At 36.0% G+C, this 19,399-nt stretch overlaps 1 protein-coding gene across 5 annotated transcripts in view; it reads left to right on the top strand.

Moving 5' to 3' along the window:
* The window catches only part of RALGAPB (Ral GTPase activating protein non-catalytic subunit beta), a 95,212-nt gene that overhangs the window by 40,339 nt on the left and 35,474 nt on the right, over positions 1-19,399 (top strand). For 3 of the 5 annotated variants that reach the window (XM_020990795.2, XM_020990793.2, XM_020990797.2), the window contains 12 exons: positions 2,784-2,951; positions 4,123-4,237; positions 4,601-4,748; positions 7,331-7,395; positions 8,287-8,413; positions 10,063-10,196; positions 12,023-12,205; positions 13,218-13,369; positions 14,501-14,688; positions 16,113-16,219; positions 18,448-18,600; positions 18,823-19,032. In XM_020990795.2, the coding sequence (XP_020846454.1) occupies positions 2,784-2,951; positions 4,123-4,237; positions 4,601-4,748; positions 7,331-7,395; positions 8,287-8,413; positions 10,063-10,196; positions 12,023-12,205; positions 13,218-13,369; positions 14,501-14,688; positions 16,113-16,219; positions 18,448-18,600; positions 18,823-19,032 (1,750 nt within the window). The remainder of the gene's footprint in view (positions 1-2,783; positions 2,952-4,122; positions 4,238-4,600; positions 4,749-7,330; positions 7,396-8,286; positions 8,414-10,062; positions 10,197-12,022; positions 12,206-13,217; positions 13,370-14,500; positions 14,689-16,112; positions 16,220-18,447; positions 18,601-18,822; positions 19,033-19,399) is intronic. The other 2 variants (XM_020990794.2, XM_020990796.2) reach the window with 1 other exon arrangement.

Raw genomic sequence — 19,399 nt, 5'->3', positions numbered from 1 at the left:
TTTACCAGAGAGCATGTGGTTTCTTCCAGATTGAGGTACCTGGTCCTTTGAGATGGGTATTCTTATTTTTAGATGTGATTAGTGGAAACTTGTTTCTCTTCCTGAACAGCTGCTGTTCAGTACTTTACAGAGAACCTTTGAACATATGACATTCCAGATATTGATACTATATTGCAGAACAGCGTCTTATCCCTCATTCCTTATCTCCCGTGGAGAAAGGACTAAGTTCTGAGAGAAGCTAGTATGTATATACGTCTGAATGTCCCCATATCTGTTCTTTACAGTGTAATTGAATATAAGTACATGCCATGTAATTGTGCGTCTCCAGCCTTCTTCCATTTTGACTTAAGTCAACAGAACTTAATCATTATTATTTGCCCTTCACTTAGCTCATCTTCCTTCCCTTATTACCACCAGGTCTTACTGCTTTCCACCTGGGCTTATGTCATTTTCTAAAGCCCTTATTCATTCTTTTAATATTTATTAAAAGCCTGCTGTGTGCATTTCACTGTGCTAGTTGTGGAGGGCACATAAAGATAAATCAGACATAGTTCTTGCACTCGGGTGCAAGTTTCCTAGAGTTTCCTGGATCCTAACCTGCTTTAGACCTTCCAAAAGGAAACTTACCCTAGTATGATTCTTGGTATGATCATGATTATCATCATCATCATCATCAGATGCATTAGAGTACCTTCGTATGTGTGGTATTAGGTTATGCATGTTATAAAGTGAATTATTGGAATAGTTCATTTTTTGGTTTGTTTAGGGGAAATTTATAAGATGAACCAAGACAGATAAAGAAAAATTTCAAAGCTACTGCATGACATAGTGTTTTCATTCTGTAACAGCAGAGGATTAAATGCATCTATTAAAATCTACCAAACCTTAATTTTGGCATGGAGGTGACCCTGGGTTTTCAAAGACTGTACTAACAGACTACAAGCTTGAAAAGCTTCATGTATGGGCCCACTGATGGGCTATATCTGTCACTTGAAGACTATGCTAGATTAATCGGAAAGAATCTTCCCATCCATCAATTCTCATAGCTCAGTATAAGTTAACAGTATGTCGTGGTAGCCAGAAAAAAAACAAAACAAAACACTAATGTGATCTTGGGCTGAATCTAGAGGCGTAATATCTACAGCAGGGGAAATGATAGTCCTGTCACTGTCCGGTTCTGACCACATCTAGAGTATTATTTTTAATTCTAGGTGACACATTTTAAGGGGATATTGGTAAGCCGGAGAGCCACATCCAGAGGAGAGTAGCACTTAGAATAGTGAAAGACTTTGAGATTATGCCATGTGAAAAACACTAGACATTTTAGCCAAATCCAAAGAAGTTGAGATTTTTTGCTTGGAAAAGATTTGGTAAAAGGTAGGGACATGATGGCTGCCTTTTAAATATTTGAAGGGCTGTCACATGGAAAGGGAATGAGATGATTTTGCTTAGCCTCAGAGGGTGAATTGGGAGCCATGCATAGACATTTTAACAAGCATGGTTTTGACCCTTTATAGAATTAAGGCTCTCCACAAGGGACATGGTACTAGCTTAGAAGGCAGCAAAGGCTGGAGGACCACTTGCCAGGTTTATTGTATAAGGAATTCTGGTTCAAGTACCAGTTAGACTAAATGGCTCCAGAGATCTCATCTAGCTCTGAGATTGTGTGATTCCATGGCCATCTTCTAATGCTTACAGGATTGTAAATTAGTTAGTAAAGGGAATACCAACACTGATGGATCACAGATCTTAAAATAGAGTCACATGAGTTTTGTTTAAGCATGGTGAGGCAAAGAAGAAATTATTCTTCTAGTCATTCAGAAGTGTCTTCATGGAGAAAATATAATTTTAGTTACTAGTATTAGAATGTTTGAAAGAAGAATGCTAGGTGAATTAGTACAAAGGAGCAAAAAGAGAAGATGCTTTTAGGTGCAATCTAAGAAACCCCGGCACTGATGAGATGGGAACCCCTTAGGGACCAGCATAATCTCACATGTCTAGTAGCAGGTTTTATATGCAAACAAGAAGCTGTTTAAATAGCCTATTTCAGCTCTGTTTTTTCCCTAAGAAGGGTTGTTAACCATTTTTGTGTCATGCATGCCTTTGGCAGTATGGTGAAACTTCTGGACCCTTTTCTCAGAATGTTTTAAAGTAATTGAAGGAAATGCTAAATTTCTGTTAGAGGTTAGTAAAGTAAAGATGTAATTTTTTTTTCTCATCCAAATTCATAGACTCTTTGGGGTTGGTGGACCCTACAGGTTAGGAAACCCTCATCTGTAATATCTTGTAACTTTTCCTTTTCTTCCGAAAATAGGAATATAGGGTTAAATGGAAGTGTTTCCCCATTTGTCCTTTAAATATGAAAAAAAAAAAGCAAATACATCTTCTCATTAAAATAATGCTAAGATAAATGCTTACAGAGTGCTGAAAATTCTGCGACATATTCATCAAAAATAGGGTGTTGTATAGAACTGTTAAGTTTATTGACAGTCATTGGAACTGCTTTTTGATCCTTTGGACTTTGGTAAAACTTAACTGTGGAGAAGCCCTGTGGGAAAGGGTCAGCCAGTACTTTATATTCATTAAAAACAGATAACTAACTGGCTTGTCACTTTGTGGTTTTAAATGGAAGCTTTTGCTATAGGGAAAATATCTTTTAAAGATGGATATACTAAAAGGTAGGAATGTACTTCTGATTGACTGCTGAAAATTAATATTATCTGATAATGATGAATGGAAGGTTGTAGCTTCATATATTTAAAATCTTTCTCTTACTTTTCTAGATTTTACATGCTTTTAATTCAAGGTTTGCAGATAACTGATTATGTATGCCACCCTGTCTTGGCCAGCATTATTCTAAACTCACCTCATTTATTCTGCTGTGATCTGAAAGGGATTGATGTTGTGGTTCCTTACTTTATTTCAGCTCTTGAAACCATATTGCCTGATAGGTAAGTCACACTTTGTACATTGTTTTAGCAAGTAGCTTCTTTTTCAGTTAGATTTTGCCACTGTGCATGCCCTTTTCACTGCCTGATTGTCTGACCTGACTCACCTGCCAAGGCACTCAGTAACTGAAAAGACTCCAATCCCATCTGAAGGCTGTCAGTTGCCTAAATCTATTCTGTGCTTGAAGTCCTTTCCTGCTGGTTTTTTAATATCCTTTTTGTTTTTACATCATTTTCATTTCCAAATGTATGCCTCCTCCCCTTCTCTCCCTTGGCGATCCTTTATAACAAAAAAGAAAAAAGGCAACTCAGCAAAATCAGCTTGTCAACTGAGTCTGATATTCTCTCTTTCTGTTGTCAGTGAATTGTTAAATCAGTTTGGGCTCGTCCTGAAGATGTGGGAGAAAGTTAGGTCAGGTCTGCAGATGACAGAACAATGTGATGGAGTATAGAGGTCACCAAATTTGGAGTCAAAGGCCCTAAGTTTGTGTCCCAGTACTGCTACTTATTATGATACTGGGTATGTCATGGAGCCTTATAGTCTCAATTTTTCTCATCTGTACAAATGTTGGGAGTTCTAAGGTGTCTTTCAACTCTTACTCTCAATCTTGGGCTTTTAATATACCATACTTAGGAAAAGTCTTCACCTCTAAGTTTTTTCAAATAAAAACATTGTAGTATAGTTTAACAGTTACTAGGCTTAGGAATTCACAAAACAATCCCAACCTCAGTGAAAGTAGACACTTATGAGATAGAAAATAGAATTGTAAAGCAAAGGAAGGAAGGAAAGAAGCATTTAATAAGCACCTGTTAAATGCCAGGCACTGTGCTAAGTGCTTTACAAATATTATCCCATTTAATCCTTACAACGACCCTGGTAGGTGCTATTCGTTTCAGAATTACTGTGAGCCATTTGTTTATTTTTTCTTTTAATTTTTTTTTACCTATTAACAACCTGACAAATATCAACTAACATTAATATTTCCCAATACAAAGAACAGAAAAAAAGATTGTTTGTGAAACCATGAATCTTTACTATGCACAACTTATTTTGTTTTTTAAAGTATATTGTATGTTTAACATGGTAGTTCCAGCACTGCCCTACTTCTTTTTGTCACCTCTGAACTTCTTTCTGCTCATCTTCTAAGCTGTTTACTATTTTATCCATTTGCAGGGAACTCTCAAAATTCAAAACCTACGTAAACCCAACCGAGTTAAGAAGAGCCTCTATTAATATTCTACTTTCCTTGTTACCACTCCCTCATCATTTTGGCAATGTCAAATCTGAGGTAATATTTTGAGTTCCTTCTGTCCTCTTTCTTGTGTGCCAATTCAGGTCTAAGTAGTTTTTTAAAATGTGAATGGAAATTTTTTTTTCCTCTGTATTCCAAGTGTCAGTGATGACCTAATGATTTGAGGGTGGTATTCTCTTTTCTCAGACTGCCACCACAGCTTAACTGAACATTTACTCTTTTGATAAGACATAGATAACTCATGTTTTCATGCCCCAGAAGAGGGCAAAGAGGCTGGAAGTGATAAGATTGGAAGCCATGGTTGCAGGCAGATCCTTTCTTCTCCCTCTAGAGCAGCTCTGTTGCTTGAGTTCATTATTCAGGATAGTTAATGTTCAATGTTATTTATTTTTTCTCTAGGTGGTTCTGGAAGGAAAGTTTAGTAATGACGACAGCTCTTCATATGATAAACCAATAACTTTTCTGTCACTGAAATTGAGGCTTGTGAATATACTAATAGGTGCCTTGCAAACTGAAACGGACCCCAACAACACTCAGATGATATTAGGTTTGTGTTCATACTTCTTATATAAGTTAAAATCTCAGGCAGTACTGACCATGGGCATGTCATAAAGGCAAGGCAAGGCTGGCTGATGTGACATAAGCTGAATGACAGTAGTAGTTACACTGATCCTATACTTAGGGCAGGTGGTAAGACTTAAACTGGAAGATTTGATTTTTATGTGAATTTTAATTCTACAAAGTTTTATTAAACATTGACTATATTCAGAGTGTGAGGGAGGGTTGCATTGCGGCTAGAGAGTTGGCTTTGGAGTTAGAAAGACCTGACTTTAAGTCCTACCTCTGATAAATACCAGTTGTGACACTATGTGACAACATTTAACCTTGTTGGGTACCTTCTCTTAAAACTATAAATTTAAGATAAATTGCTAATTTTCATAGGTGGAACAAATTTCCACACTGTGACTACTAAATTCCAGCACTACACCCACCAAAAATGTTCATAGTACTGTGCCAGAAGAAAGAAAAAGTTTAGAAAAGTCAGACGTGGTGTCCGTCCTCTCCAAAGCTTACAGTCTAGTAGAGGAAATATGCGTATATACTTACTATCTTACTATCTATCTGTTATTTGTGTAAGAGAGGTACAAAAAGCATTTGGATCCAAGGAAGGGAAGCCCGTTGATGTTGGGAGAGTGCTCTAAAAGATAGATAGGTTTCAACAGGCAAAGAGGGAAAGGGAGGATATTCTGGTACAGGGAATAATGTGAACAAAGGTGCAGCTGGGAAAATTCAAGGAGACAGATTTTGTAATCTGGCTAGAACATAGAATACAGTTGGGGAGGGAAGTATGCTTGGAGAACAGGATTGGAAAGACTGAGTGGTAGCAAAATTGTGGAGGGCCTCAAATATAAGACTAAGGAATTGGAAATTTACTTGGTAGGCAATAAGGTTTTAAACCAAAGTGTAACGTGTCCAGATTGAGTCATGGAAAAAAAAAAAGACTATTCTGGCAGTAGCATGTGAAATGGATTTGTTTAGGAGTGAGCAAGAATAGAAAGATCTGTAAGGAGGCTATGGTAATGGTCCAAGTGGGTAATAATGAAGGCTTCTTAGCACAGTATGACAGTGGAACTGGAAAAGAGGGGACAGAATTTAGAGATATTAATGAGGTAGAATTGATGGGACTTTGGGGATGTGATAGAAATAAATGTAAGAGTCAGAGAGTGCCAAGATTTAGAATATAGGAGACTTCAAGTGCCAACGACAAAAATAGATGAGGAGCTTTAAAAAGGAATAGTAGGCAGAGAAGGGAGGGGGAACTTCTCTTCATATGACCCTTGTGCTCCTATTCATTCTGGCATGCTTTGGAATATTTTCTTGGTCAATTTTCTTTTTTTCTCCCTCTGTGCTTTTTTACCTTTGTAATATAAAGATTGCTTCAGAACATTGTTTCTGTTCCCCTCTAGCTGTCAACATTTCTTCATTGCTCTTGCCTGTAGTCCAGTAGTTAGCCCTGAGGCCAAGGGGAAAGGGTAACTCACCCCAAATGGCTTCAACTCACCCCTAGAGTTGCATACCATTCAGACCCTTGCTTTTGTAAGGATGGGTACATATGTCTCCAGAAGTTGTTTTAAAGTTGAGTGCTAGCTATGTTTTCTTTCTGGCCTCTCGCTCTTGTAGCATTGTTAACAGTAAATTTATAGCCTCTATTCCTTCTCCCACCTCACATACCCACCCAGTTTTAGTAGCTGCTTTCAGTCTTGCTGTTGGTATTATTTAGGAATTCATGAAAACATAGGACTGTTAGAATTGGAACCTTAGAGATTAAATTAGTCCAAACATTTTTCCCCTACAACGTCCATTTACATTATCCCTATTATAGTTACTTGGCCTTAGCATGAATACCTTCGGTGATGGGGAATTCACTACTTTATGAGGCTACTTATTTCATTGTAGAAGGCTAAAATGAGCCTTTCTGTGGCTTACTATCTAAAGCCATAGAGAATAAGTCTAATCCCTTTTCTGCTTAACAGCCTTTCAAGTAATATGGGTCAGTGTGGTATGGTAGAAAGAATACTGCACTCAAAGTCCATATTAAGATTGAGGAAGACCTGTGCCCCAAACCTGAGCTTCAGACATACATGAAGAAATAAGATAGAGTGACTTAAGTCACTTATTAAAGTATTGGGTCTCTGGTGGCATTTTGTCCCCAGTTTTTTTTGCATTATTGAAATGTTTAAAGGTAGTGCTAAATTCTCTTTTAAAAATAACTTCATTGCATTTGACCTTAAAAATCATACAGTGCCCTAATATTTTTGAGCCTAATATTTATTTTGTTAATCTTAAATAAAATAAAACTTAAACCGTGAAATTCCTTTTATTTTCAGTGACTTAGAAAATACATGTACTATTCTTGCTCTTTGATTTTATGCCTTTCCCAGTTTTTCTTAAACAGTCAATCAAATTCTTAGTTTTTAAGAAATAGTTTTCATAATCCTCAGCAAAAAACAAAATTCATGTGTCTGTCACAGGTCCTTCTCAGTTTTCCTAAGTGATACTTTATCCATTTTGATATTAAAAAACTCTTGCTATGTATCCTACATAAAATACTTTCTTACTTTGTTATAGGTGCAATGTTAAATATTGTTCAAGATTCAGCACTTTTAGAAGCCATTGGCTGTCAGATGGAAATGGTAAGAAGCATTTACCTTTCTGCCTGGAATTTTGTCAAAGAATTTAAGTTACTTCATAAAGTGTGTTCTATTGTGATTTTTAAGACACATTTGGACCTTTGAGAACTTTTTCATTGGTTAAATAGAGGCTTACTTTTTTACTTCTGTTTTAAAGTCGGCCATTAGAAAATGTGATGCCTTTCAAGGTGGCTATTTTTATGACCTAAGTAATGGCTTACTGTGACATTGTTTTGCTGAGCTAATTACTGTAAATTCTTTATAAATGAAATGTCCTTCATAACATATCCCTTCACTACCACCAGTCCAGAAGCTGATCTTGGTCATGAAAACACTGGTGTTCTGGTGTTTATCATTGGTGATATATCTCTGTTCATTTGTTATTTAGGAGCTTTGTTGGGGAGACTGATAGTTAAAAAAAAAACCTCTTTCTCAGACTGAATCATTGATTTAGACCCGGACCTCAGATTGTATCAAGTCATTGTACTCTTGGGGAAAGGGAGATACAGAGAAATCCTGACTCACCTACGTCATACCAGCTAATCAATGACAGAGCCAGCATTTGAAACCTAGAATCTCTAGATGTATATCTGGTATAATTTCCATGGCACCACCTTGATAAAAACAGGAAAGGGCTGTTAAGAGTCAGTCCTGCCCTGCTTTCTTCCGTCTCCACTCCTTGCTCCCAATATATGAATCTATAAATAAGGTAAATGAGGTCTACTATATTGGCAAGCAGCTTTTTGTTCCTGTCATTAATAAAAATAGCCTACCTATGTAGATTATGTTTTTCTGATATTGAGTTTTCTTGCTTATTCACATATTGCATTTCATTACCCCCAAATGTCAATGGTTGTGGTATTTCTGTATTTAAATCATCTTCAATTTGGCTAGAATGGTGAAGAAAACCTGAAAAGTCATAGTCGTACTAACAGTGGCATTAGTTCAGCAAGTGGAGGAAGCACAGAACCTACAACCCCAGACAGTGAAAGACCTGCCCAGGCTCTTCTAAGAGATTATGGTAAGTTGTATATTTCTTTGAAATTTTAAAGCAGTCTAAGAATAACATTGTTTTGGGAAATTTTATTTAGTAAATTTTTGACTAATTTTTACGTATTTGAAAATGACTGGGAGAACACTACTAGTCCTTCTCTAGATGTTAATCAGGGCTAAAAAAGACTAAGGTATTTTGAATTCAGCTACGTTGTTTTATATTCATTTCATATCACTTATATTTCTTTCAATTACTGTACCACTCTGAAAACACCCTCATGTTTAAAACCACTTATGTACTACAGTATGAGATTAGGACATTATTTCATTGATTAATATAAATGACACTTGCCAGTCACCTGCTCAACAAAGCATTTTACTAAGTATTTTGACTTCAGAGTATTGTTTTTGATGGGTTTTGTAACTTTGTGTGCCTTTAGGTATTTTATGTAGAAAGACATTGTATTTACAAAGTAGACATTAATCCAAGGTTGAATTGTTTACTTATGTGTGAGTTTAGCATCTGTTTATTTTGAATTAAACTAAATGTGTTTCTCACCTAAACTCATTTCCCAATAAACTGACCTTGGATATGCCATGTGTAAAATCTTTATTATGAGTTATTCAAATGCACATTTGATTAATTATTGAATTCACTAATATGTGTTCTTTAAAATATTTCTTACACTATTCATTGTGTGTATTTATGTATATATATATATATATATATATATGGGTTCTGTATACCCTAGAAATCAGTAAGGTAATGTTTAAGAGAATATAAATATGATTTTGATATTGAAGCAGTTTTTTTTTGCTGTATGTGTCCCAATAGGCATGTGTGAAGTGACTAGTCTGTTTCAGCATTTTGATGAACTGTTAGTAAGTTCTGCTTGTAATGTTGCAAAAAGTTTCGCTAAGAAATCCAGATTTGTGTTAGTGTGCTGCATATATGTCTCTCTTTTTAATGACCATTCCTTTTTCTGTTGTCACTGCCCTCTTCCCAATAGGATTGACAGGTATAATGTCCCACAAGTTTCATAGTCTCCTAATTTTGCATTACCAAAATAGCACTTTCTTTTACTTTTAGAATTGGCAGCCAAATAAAACACAGGGGGTTGGGAATGTTAATTTTTTTTACATTCAGGAATAGAGTTCTGGATAGTAAAATTTTTAAAATTAGCTATTGCATGTAATATTTTCTGTGAGGGTTAAACCTTAAAGGCAGTGGGTAATAGCTGCCAAGGGTGATCTCCACCATATATGGATGCACTAAAAACTTAGACTCCATACTTCAGTACACAAAAAAATCAAAAAAATTTTTGCTTGAGAAGCCTATAACAATTTTCATTATGCTTTTTAAAAATGGAACGAAGACCTGTTAGCTAATAATATTTAAAGGTTCAAAGTTTTTCTAAAGAATGTTTAACTATCAAAATTCCACTTAGATCAACTTGATAGAATTCTGCTTTGATGTTAGAAGCTGCTCAGATTCAAATAAATAACATGTTAGTGTGGTATGCTGATTAATCAGCCTACATGTAAATTGCTAAATTCATTGTCCAGGTGCTTATTGTGGCTGCTTTGGTTTGTGCCTAAGGGAATGCTTTGCTTATTGTTACTAATGCTTAGTTGTTTTCCCTCCCTGTGGTATGTGGCATTGGGGTTATATCCTAGCTCTTAATACAGATACAGCTGCCGGCCTCCTGATTCGCAGCATTCACCTTGTAACCCAAAGACTCAATTCTCAGTGGCGTCAGGACATGAGTATATCATTGGCTGCGTTAGAGCTTCTTTCTGGACTGGCAAAGGTGAGGAAAGACTGTGTGTAGTTTTAGCTTAGTATAGTTATGTTTTATCTGTTACGTAATAATATGGATGATCAAGAGTTGGCTGTATTTTTACATGAACTGTAAATTAAAACAAACCTAAAAACAAAGTTCTATGAAAGGGGACCTATAATATGTTTCTTACATTAGAACCAATGAAAACAATAAGATGGCGTACATATATTTATATATGTATATATGCATACATAGAGAACACTCATCAAATTTAATTCAGGTAATGGCTTTTATATACCTAGTTGTGTGTTAGGTACTGTGGTTGAATCTGAGAATAGCAAGTTGAAAAATGACATGATCTTCATTTTTAAGGAGCTAATAATCTAGTAGGAAGTATGAAATATATTCCCCAAAAATGACATTGAAAATCTTCAAGAATATATAATTTTATCAGTGTGGATATTTTGTCATTTCAGATGGTATTTGTTGTTGTGTCATTTCAGTCTTGTCCAACTCTGACCCCATTTGGGTTTTCTTGGTAAAGATACTAGAGTGGTTTGCCATTTCCTTCTCTAGCTCATTTTACAGATGAGGAAACTGAGGCAAACAGGGTTAAGTTACTTGTTTAGGGTCACACAGCTAGTGAGTGTCTGTGGCCATATTTGAACTCAGGAATGTTAGTCCTCCTAACTGTTAGGCCAGACACATTGCTGCCCCACTGATGGTAAGCACTCTATAAATTAGTAAATAATCTTCCAGGATTTCTGTGGCCTAGAAATTCATCAACTTTCAAGAGATTTGATGATGTACCTCTCCAGATTTAGCTAGGTAGTTCCTAGGACAGCAGACATAAGCTCTGACAATAGTCCTTCACACTAAACCTTTCTAAATTGTGGTCGTGCCAGTTTACTCTCTGCTGGTATAGCATTTGAGAGTATAGAGTCACTTCCACACCACAACACATCAAAATTTATTACAAGTTAGAATATGATTTGCACAAGAAAGGACATAGTAGAATGACAGATACAAGGAGGGAAGATTACTTCTAGTTCAGGCAATCAGGGAAGTCATCATGGAGAAGGTATAGCACCTGAGCTGGGCCTTGAAAGAAGAGAAATAGTTCACTAGGCAGAGATGGAGGAGTACATGCTGAACTAGTTTGGCCAGAGTATACAGCAAGTGAAGAGGAAAAATGAGAGAAATCTGGAAAGGTTTGCTCAAACCACATTTCACAGAGCTTTAAATTCCAAGCTAAGGAATTTTGTTCTCTGCAATAGTGGTGTCAAACTCAAATAGAAACAGATCTCTACAGCCACATATTAACTTAGAAAACTTTACATTAACATTATCTGTTGTATTGTATTTTAAATTTTGTTCAACATCTCCTGATTACTGTATATTTTAATTTGGTTAATTAATATCTCCAGTTTGACATCTCTGTTTTAGTCAGGGTGGCTGTGCAGTGAGACTTGACACATGGATGCATCCGTACTGGAGATTTTTAAACTGTCCATAGACCTCAGAAGTCCACGGAAGAGTGTCTTAAAACAAAGACATGGCAGATTGAATTTGTGGCTACTCCTTCACTTTTAGACACAAGGAGATGACATTTTAGGGACCTGAAAATTCTGAAAGATGTTTTATAGCCTGACATTTGTGAAGTGTATTACCACCACTTCTAGTATATATATATTTTTAGTGATATCTCAGACTTTTCTCCACCTTATATATGTAGAAAAACAAGGTATTCTATAGTGCCTTGCATATTTAATTGATACTCAATACATGCTAGTTGTCATAGATGTGAAAGTGATATCAACTAATTATTACCTTCCTAACCTAAATATCCTTAGGTGAAGGTGACAGTCGACTCAGCAGACCAAAAGAGAGCCATCAGTTCAGTGTGTGGCTACATTGTGTACCAGTGTAGTCGGCCAGCCCCGCTCCACTCCAGAGATCTCCACTCCATGATTGTTGCAGCTTTTCAGTGTCTTTGTGTTTGGCTGACAGAACATCCTGACATGCTTGATGAAAAGGTGAGAGCACTAGCTCTGGGTGCATGTTAAGCAGGAGAAATCCTTTAATTAAAATATGACATTCTGTTTTAAAAATTGCTGTACTTAAGTATTTATTGGCCATCAATGTGACTCTAATCCTGCTTGGTACACTTGCCAGGTACAGTGTAGCCTGTAATTAGTTGGGACAAGGAAATGTTTTAATTAATGAGGCTATGTTAATATGTTGATATATGAAACCTTGGTTAAATTTGCTCTCAGTTCATGAAAAGCTCTAAAGTTTATTTCAGAAAGATGGAAACCTCCTGTTATATTAGCCAGTAGTCTGTATCAATGACAAATCATTTAAATAAGGTGAATTGCTGCCTAGGTTATAAAATCAGTGACAAATGAATAGAGAAGCATTAAGCTAGCATCTGAACATTTTGGTATGGTGATGTGATTCCTTCTTTTTTTTTAAAGGGAAGAAGAACTAATCTAATGCCCTGTAGAGGGCAGCCACCTTGTTATTATACAGTGTAAAAGGGGAAACACATGTTGGTTTAATAGTAGAACTTTTAGAATTCTTTCTCTTTAAAGATTTTTTAAGCATTTTACAAAAAGAAAGTGGCATAATAGAAAATATTTCCATTTTTTCCATGCATTCTCCAAAGTAAAGATGCAAGAAATGGCTTGTACATGTCAGGAATAATTTAAGCTTCTCTTTCAATACCTTATCATTGTCTTAACTATCCATTACTAGCAGAATTTTTGGTATGCCCCTCACAACTTCATAGTTAAGAAATGTTAGAACAGATTTGTATGACAGCCACAGTATTTTAAAAGAAGGTTTATACAAATATATCTATATAAAATATTTTCTGCCTTTACTCATCCTCTACCCTCACCCTAAAACTCTACATAGTCACAAAACATCATAATTGAATTGAATTTTTTTTCAGTAATCATGCATTCTCTGACCATCTAAGAAAAAGGAACATTCACATTTCATTTTTCATGAAGAATTTAATAAATCTTCTTTCTTCACCTTTAGGATTGCTTAAAAGAGGTACTAGAGATTGTGGAATTGGGTATCTCAGGAAGCAAGTCCAGGAGTAGTGAACAAGAGATCAAATACAAAGGAGATAAGGAGCCAAATCCTGCATCTATGAGGGTAAAGGATGCAGCTGAAGCTACCCTTACATGGTATGGAAGCTGTTAGTTAGGGATTATGATCTAATAGTTTGATAGTCGTAAATTCTCTCATCCTCTCACTGGTTGTGAAACATTGTATGATGTAGCTAACTGTTGTATGCTTTGTATTCTCCAACTTGAAAATAAGCAAGATTTATTTCTACCTTGCAAGGTGTATGCCATGTGCTATTGAACTAAGAAATGAAAAATTCAGAGGCTGACAGATACATTGATTTTCCAGTTCTTTGCTGATCAATCTCCTTAAAACTAACTATTATAGTAGATAAAAGGAGCTAGTTAAACTTAGGTGAAAGCTCAGCAAAAATAAGCCTTCACACTGAATAAATGTTGTAATTGAATTAACTATTGAGAATCTAATAATAAAGGAAAGTTTATTAGAATCATAGATTTTTAGATGTGTGGAAGGGACCCTGGAGACCACTTAGACCAACCTGTTTTATTTTATAGAGGAGGAAACTGAGGCCAAGAGAAGTTTAGCAATTTGCTAAATAAGTGGTAGAATGGACGCAAAAGCTTGGGTCTCATGATGTCTCTCTAGTCCAGCGTTCTTCCTATTCTATGCTTCTCTTGAACTTGACATTGCAAGTTTATATCAATCATCAAGTTATTTTTTTTCTGTACCTCAGTGCTACTATGCAATGAGTGGAGTAACAAGGAAACTGATTTAATTTCTGCTTTCCAGAAATTCAGTCTCTAGGGAAATAATGCTTACACAAAATAAACATAGACTCATGTAAAACAATATATGATCAAGTGCCAAATTATGTGGCATAGATAATTCTGTGTTAACAGATAGTTATTCAAATCCTAATATGCACAGGTGACTATGCTAAGTGCTATAAGGAATAGAAAGTAAACTGTGGTCCCTTCCCTGAAGTTATTTATAGCCTAATACAGAATAAAATGCATATACAAATAACTATAATTCAAGGTGCAGTATAGAAGTCATGAAAAGTGCTAACAAGAACTGCAGAAGTTCAGGGTAAATGATGTTAAGGAGCTAATTAAAGTGAGATCTAAGAATGACTACATGGAAATAGTATACCGATACTGATGACTAAAGTAGGCTAAAGGTTCATGCTTTTGGAAATTGTTAACTGAACTGTCTTCTGTACCCTGCAGCATCATGCAGTTACTTGGTGCATTCCCTTCACCCAGTGGTCCTGCATCTTCTTGTAGCCTGGTGAATGAAACTACTTTGATAAAATGTTCCAGGCTGCCTACTGTAAACAGACACAGTTTTCGATACTTTGTCCTGGATAATAGTGTCATCCTTGCAATGCTGGAGCAACCCCTAGGGAATGAACAGAGTAAGTGGCTTTTATACTGAATTTATAAGACTTCCTTAATGGGGATTTTTAAGGTATTCTGCCTTTGGAAGGATTATTTAGGGAAATGTGAGTGTAGGTCCTAAAGATATTACAGAAGAGTCCTGGTACAAGAGAAAGGTGCTGGTCAGAAGAATGTGGACTTTGGGCAAGTTTTTGACAGATACCACTAGCAGCTTGCCAAATAGAACAGTTGAGGTATTATGGTATAGCAGAAAACACTGAAGTCATGGTAGGAAGATAGAGAGTAAAGGCATCATTCCACTAACAAGCAGACTGTTCATTTTGGATCCCTTTGAATCTTTGTAAGACCTGCTGGCAGTCTGTCCAGAGATCGTGTACTGAAGAATACTGAGAGGAAATAAAGAATTTACAAGTTCTTTATTGATCTGCCAGATCATGTCCTTTCCTTCCTTTAAAACTGATCTCCCATAATTTTTCCATGAGGAGTCAGAGCTTTATCCTTAAGTAAATTAAAATTTCTTAAACTAGCCATCATGCAACTCCTCCATTTTATTCAGTTCTGAGCCAACTCCCCAACAAGTTTGTTTAGTCACATGATCTGAACAATAATCCAAATCTCTCGGTGTATCTTCTGTATCAACTTCTTCCTTCTATTCACTGATAACAAGAGCCTATTAGGATATTAGAAGATCAGTGAGGAAAGATTAGATCAGTGATGCCATTGAGCACTGTGTAGATGGTGATGGATCTACAGCACGCCTGCACAGCCTGCTGCCCAGAAGCCACCTACAGCTTGGGCACTTGCAGCAAGCCAAAGGATTTCCTCTACATACAAAGGATGTTTTCTTCTACTTTTTTCTGCAAGCCACCCGAACTCTTTTGGCATCCTGCAAGCAGCCAGAGGGCTGTAAGTGGCCTGAGGGCCACAGATTGTGCAGGCTGGCACAAGTTGTGCAGGCCTGATCTACAGGGTAGGAGAGCATATTTAGCCGTTATCAGTCATTGTGAATTAAATTAATCAATATTATAAATGTTTTGGTATCAGTTCATTTACTAAAAACCTAACAGTTATTAAAAACCTTACTTTACTTGGAAGAGATTTTGATAGGGAATAAATGGTAAAAAGACAAATCCAAAATGTTCTAGGATCACAAGACTGGACAATTACGCAAGAGAAGGATTCAGTGTGCACTGAATGGAGATAACACAACTTATCTGTGGATCAGAAGTGAATTAGTATTTTTACCTTGAAGTGATAAGAAAATTGGGTGATATTGGTTGTTGATAAATACTTACTTTGGCATGACTGATTATTGAGAATCATAAATTGTAGGAAGATAGAATATTTGGTTTATTTCTATAGTTAATTAAAGATTTTAATTTTTAAAAAATTGCCATTGTATCTGAATTCTAAATTGTCTTTTCTGAACTTCTCCTTACAGATGATTTTTTTCCATCTGTCACTGTTTTGGTCCGTGGAATGTCTGGAAGACTTGCTTGGGCCCAGCAGCTTTCCCTTTTACCAAGAGGGGCAAAAGCAAATCAGAAGGTATCTGTCAAAACTCAGAGGGCAATAACAGGGAGGGGAGAGTTGGTGCATTTTTATTTACAGATTAAATAGCATTACCACAAAAACAAAATCACTAAATTTCCAAAAAAGTTTAAAATCCTATTGTTGTTATTGTTGTTGTTGTTGTTCTTTTTGAAGTTTTATGGAATACAACTCTCTAACAAAAATTTTTTTTACAGCTTATGTGAAGTTACTTTCTTACCTTTTGTATTTGATAACAGGCTGTATTTGTAAATACTATGTATGCAGTGTTGAGGAGATAGTGTGGTCCAGGGGAGAGAACATTGAATTTGAAATTAGTGGACCTGGGTTTAAATCCTGGCTCTGCTATTTACCAGCTATGTGATCTTGGGCAAATCACTTTTCCTCTCTAAAGTTTTAAGTTTTTCTTTGTCCTTAAAGTTAAGGGTAAGGAGAAGAAGAATTCATTTAGTTCCTACTGTGTGCCCGGGCATGCTAAGTACTTTACAAATATTATCTCATTTGATCCTTACAACAATCGTGTGAAGTAGCTGCTATCATTATCTGCATTTTACAGTTGCAGAAACTGAGGCAGAGATGAATTAAGTGACTTTCCCAGGCTCAGATAGCTAGGAAGTGTTTGAGGCTCAATTTGAACTCAGGTTTTCCTGGCTCCAAGCCCAGCACTTTATCTACTGCATCACCAGCTGCCTCTAAATGAAAGAGTTGGATTAGACAATTTCTAAGGTCCTGTGAGCCTATAATTTCCTTAAAATTGAAAGAAACCTAGATGAGTAGTAGCTTATCTAAAAACTAGCTGAACACCCTGAACTTTGTTTTCTTTTTCAATAAGAAATTTTTCAGCACATGGGACACACTACCACTATTCTCTTGGTGACATTACATTCAGCCCATAGTTTCATCATATTCCCTATCTTGTAGCAACATTTTAAAGTCTCTAAATGATTATGTAATACTGAAGAAGCAAGTCACTAAATGATATCTTTGTTTTCTTAGAGTTAATGCAGCTTCTAGAAATGCCCATGACATTTCAGGTGTGGATTGTACCATCAGAGAATCATGCTCTGTATTGTTGACACGTGCATTGTTGCTTAATACCATTCCAGCTGTCTTTAATACTCTGAAAACTTCCCCAGAGGTCTAAATATACCCACAGAAGACTGTCTGTTTGGCATGACCTAAAGGGTAGTAACAAATCCCTTTGACCCAAAATAACTTGGCAAAAATATGTTGCCAAGATTTTCATATTTGGGATTAAGGCTTTGGTTTCTATTATAACACATATATATGTCTCCAGGATAGGACAATATATACTGTTATTATTCGTTGATGCTTTAGTGTCAAAACTTATTAAAAACTTTTGATAGCTTAGCACCAAAGTTGTTCCTAGTGTTAAACCTACTTTTCAGGATTCTTCAGTAGAACAAAAGGCATATAAAACCAAAATCTTTTTGATCTTGACAATATGTTTTAGACAGTTGGACCCAATAAATCAAACCCAGATTTCTCCTAGAAAATAAGAGCATATATTTATCACATTCACTTAATTTCTGATGCTTAGTTTGCTTATATGTGAAATTGGAATAATAATATTTAACCTGTTTCACAGTTTTGCTATGAGGCTCAAATAAGATAATGTAAACCCTAGCATAATTTTTTTTTAAAAAACCTCTCAAGCAAAAAAATGGTAGGAGAGGCAAAAATACCTTGTCTCCTAAAACTTCTCTCATAGAAGACGAAAACCTTGTCCCTGTTCTCTAGTTTTATACTCCCTGTGCTAGTATTATAGCCATCAATTCATAACCCCAGTGTCTGGTCTAGCATAAGACCATCTCTCCAGGCTTTATGTTACAGCAAGTAATGGGAAGAAGAAGAGATTAATTAAGAGATAAAAGGCTTTCATTACTTCATTCCTTTCCCAAATCTTTTATTATTATTGTGTAGCTCTTTCTTCAAGAGTTTGGTGGGGGGCAAGACTGAAAGGGGTAAACAATCTCTACTCTCAAGAAACTCATGGTGTAATGGAAGAGTCAGCGTACAAATAATTATGTACAAACAAGCTAAATACAGGAAAAAGTGGAAATAGTCATCAGAGGGAAAGTACTAGAATTAAGGGGGAATCAGGAAAGGCTTCTTGCAGAAGGTAGGACTTTAGTTTCTGTATTACATTATATATTATAAATGGGTACTTAGACCATATAAATTTCTTTGCTTCATTTTGACAGCTTTTTGTGCCAGAACCTCGTCCACTTCCTAAAAATGACGTTGGAATTAAATATACAGTGAAGCATCGACCATTTCCTGAAGAGGTGGACAAAATTCCTTTTGTAAAAGCAGATCTGAGCATTCCTGACTTGCACGAAATCGTAAATGAGGAAGTAAGACACTAGTTCCTAACTATTGTTTATTTCTTGTGCTTGTCAGTATCCTGGAATACTATTCAGTAGTATGCTGTGCATTGAATTTCACTTACTGCTTGAATTTTTTTATTTAATTTTAATTATAGAATTAATAAATGTTTTAAATTTTATGTTAAATATAGACTTCACATTATTTTTAAAGTCATACCATGCAAATATGATGTCTTTAATGCATTTCAGTTAGAAGAGAGACATGAAAAATTGAGGAATGGCATGGCCCAGCAGATCACTTATGAGATATCCATTGAGCAGCAAAGTGAAGAGGAGTGGCGGAAGAAAAGTTTCCCTGACCCAGTTACTGACTGTAAACCCCCACCTCCTGCCCAGGAATTCCAAACAGCACGCCTTTTTCTTTCACACTTTGGGTTTTTGTCATTAGAGGCATTAAAGGTAATTTTGTCACATTTTTATGTGCAAGTAGTTTTATACACTTGTATTAGATGCTAGAGATGTAAGTACTTATGACACACAAATACAATGCGTTTACAAATGGCACAGTTAATCTTATTTTTTTGTTTATGGTCATAGAAGGATTCCATTCAAATTTTCTAGGGTGAAGTGGGAAAACTTGCATGTCATTGGTGTTTTTATTATCTGCACGTATGATTCATTCCATGTGTGGAAGCCCTGGTGACTCATTCTATAGGTGCCTTCATGCATATATTCATACTTGAATTGCAGTTTTTTTCTGGTCCCAAGATGATTCTTTTTGCACATACATTCAAATATATTTCCTTGAGTTCCCTAATGCTTCTAG

This window comes from Phascolarctos cinereus, unplaced genomic scaffold, assembly GCF_003287225.1.
Source record: "Phascolarctos cinereus isolate Bilbo 61053 unplaced genomic scaffold, phaCin_HiC Scaffold_2;HRSCAF=192, whole genome shotgun sequence".
In the NCBI taxonomy this organism is placed as follows: domain Eukaryota; kingdom Metazoa; phylum Chordata; class Mammalia; order Diprotodontia; family Phascolarctidae; genus Phascolarctos; species Phascolarctos cinereus.
The sequence above is the reverse complement of the archived record's forward strand: the minus strand, read 5'-3'. Positions and strand labels throughout refer to the sequence as shown.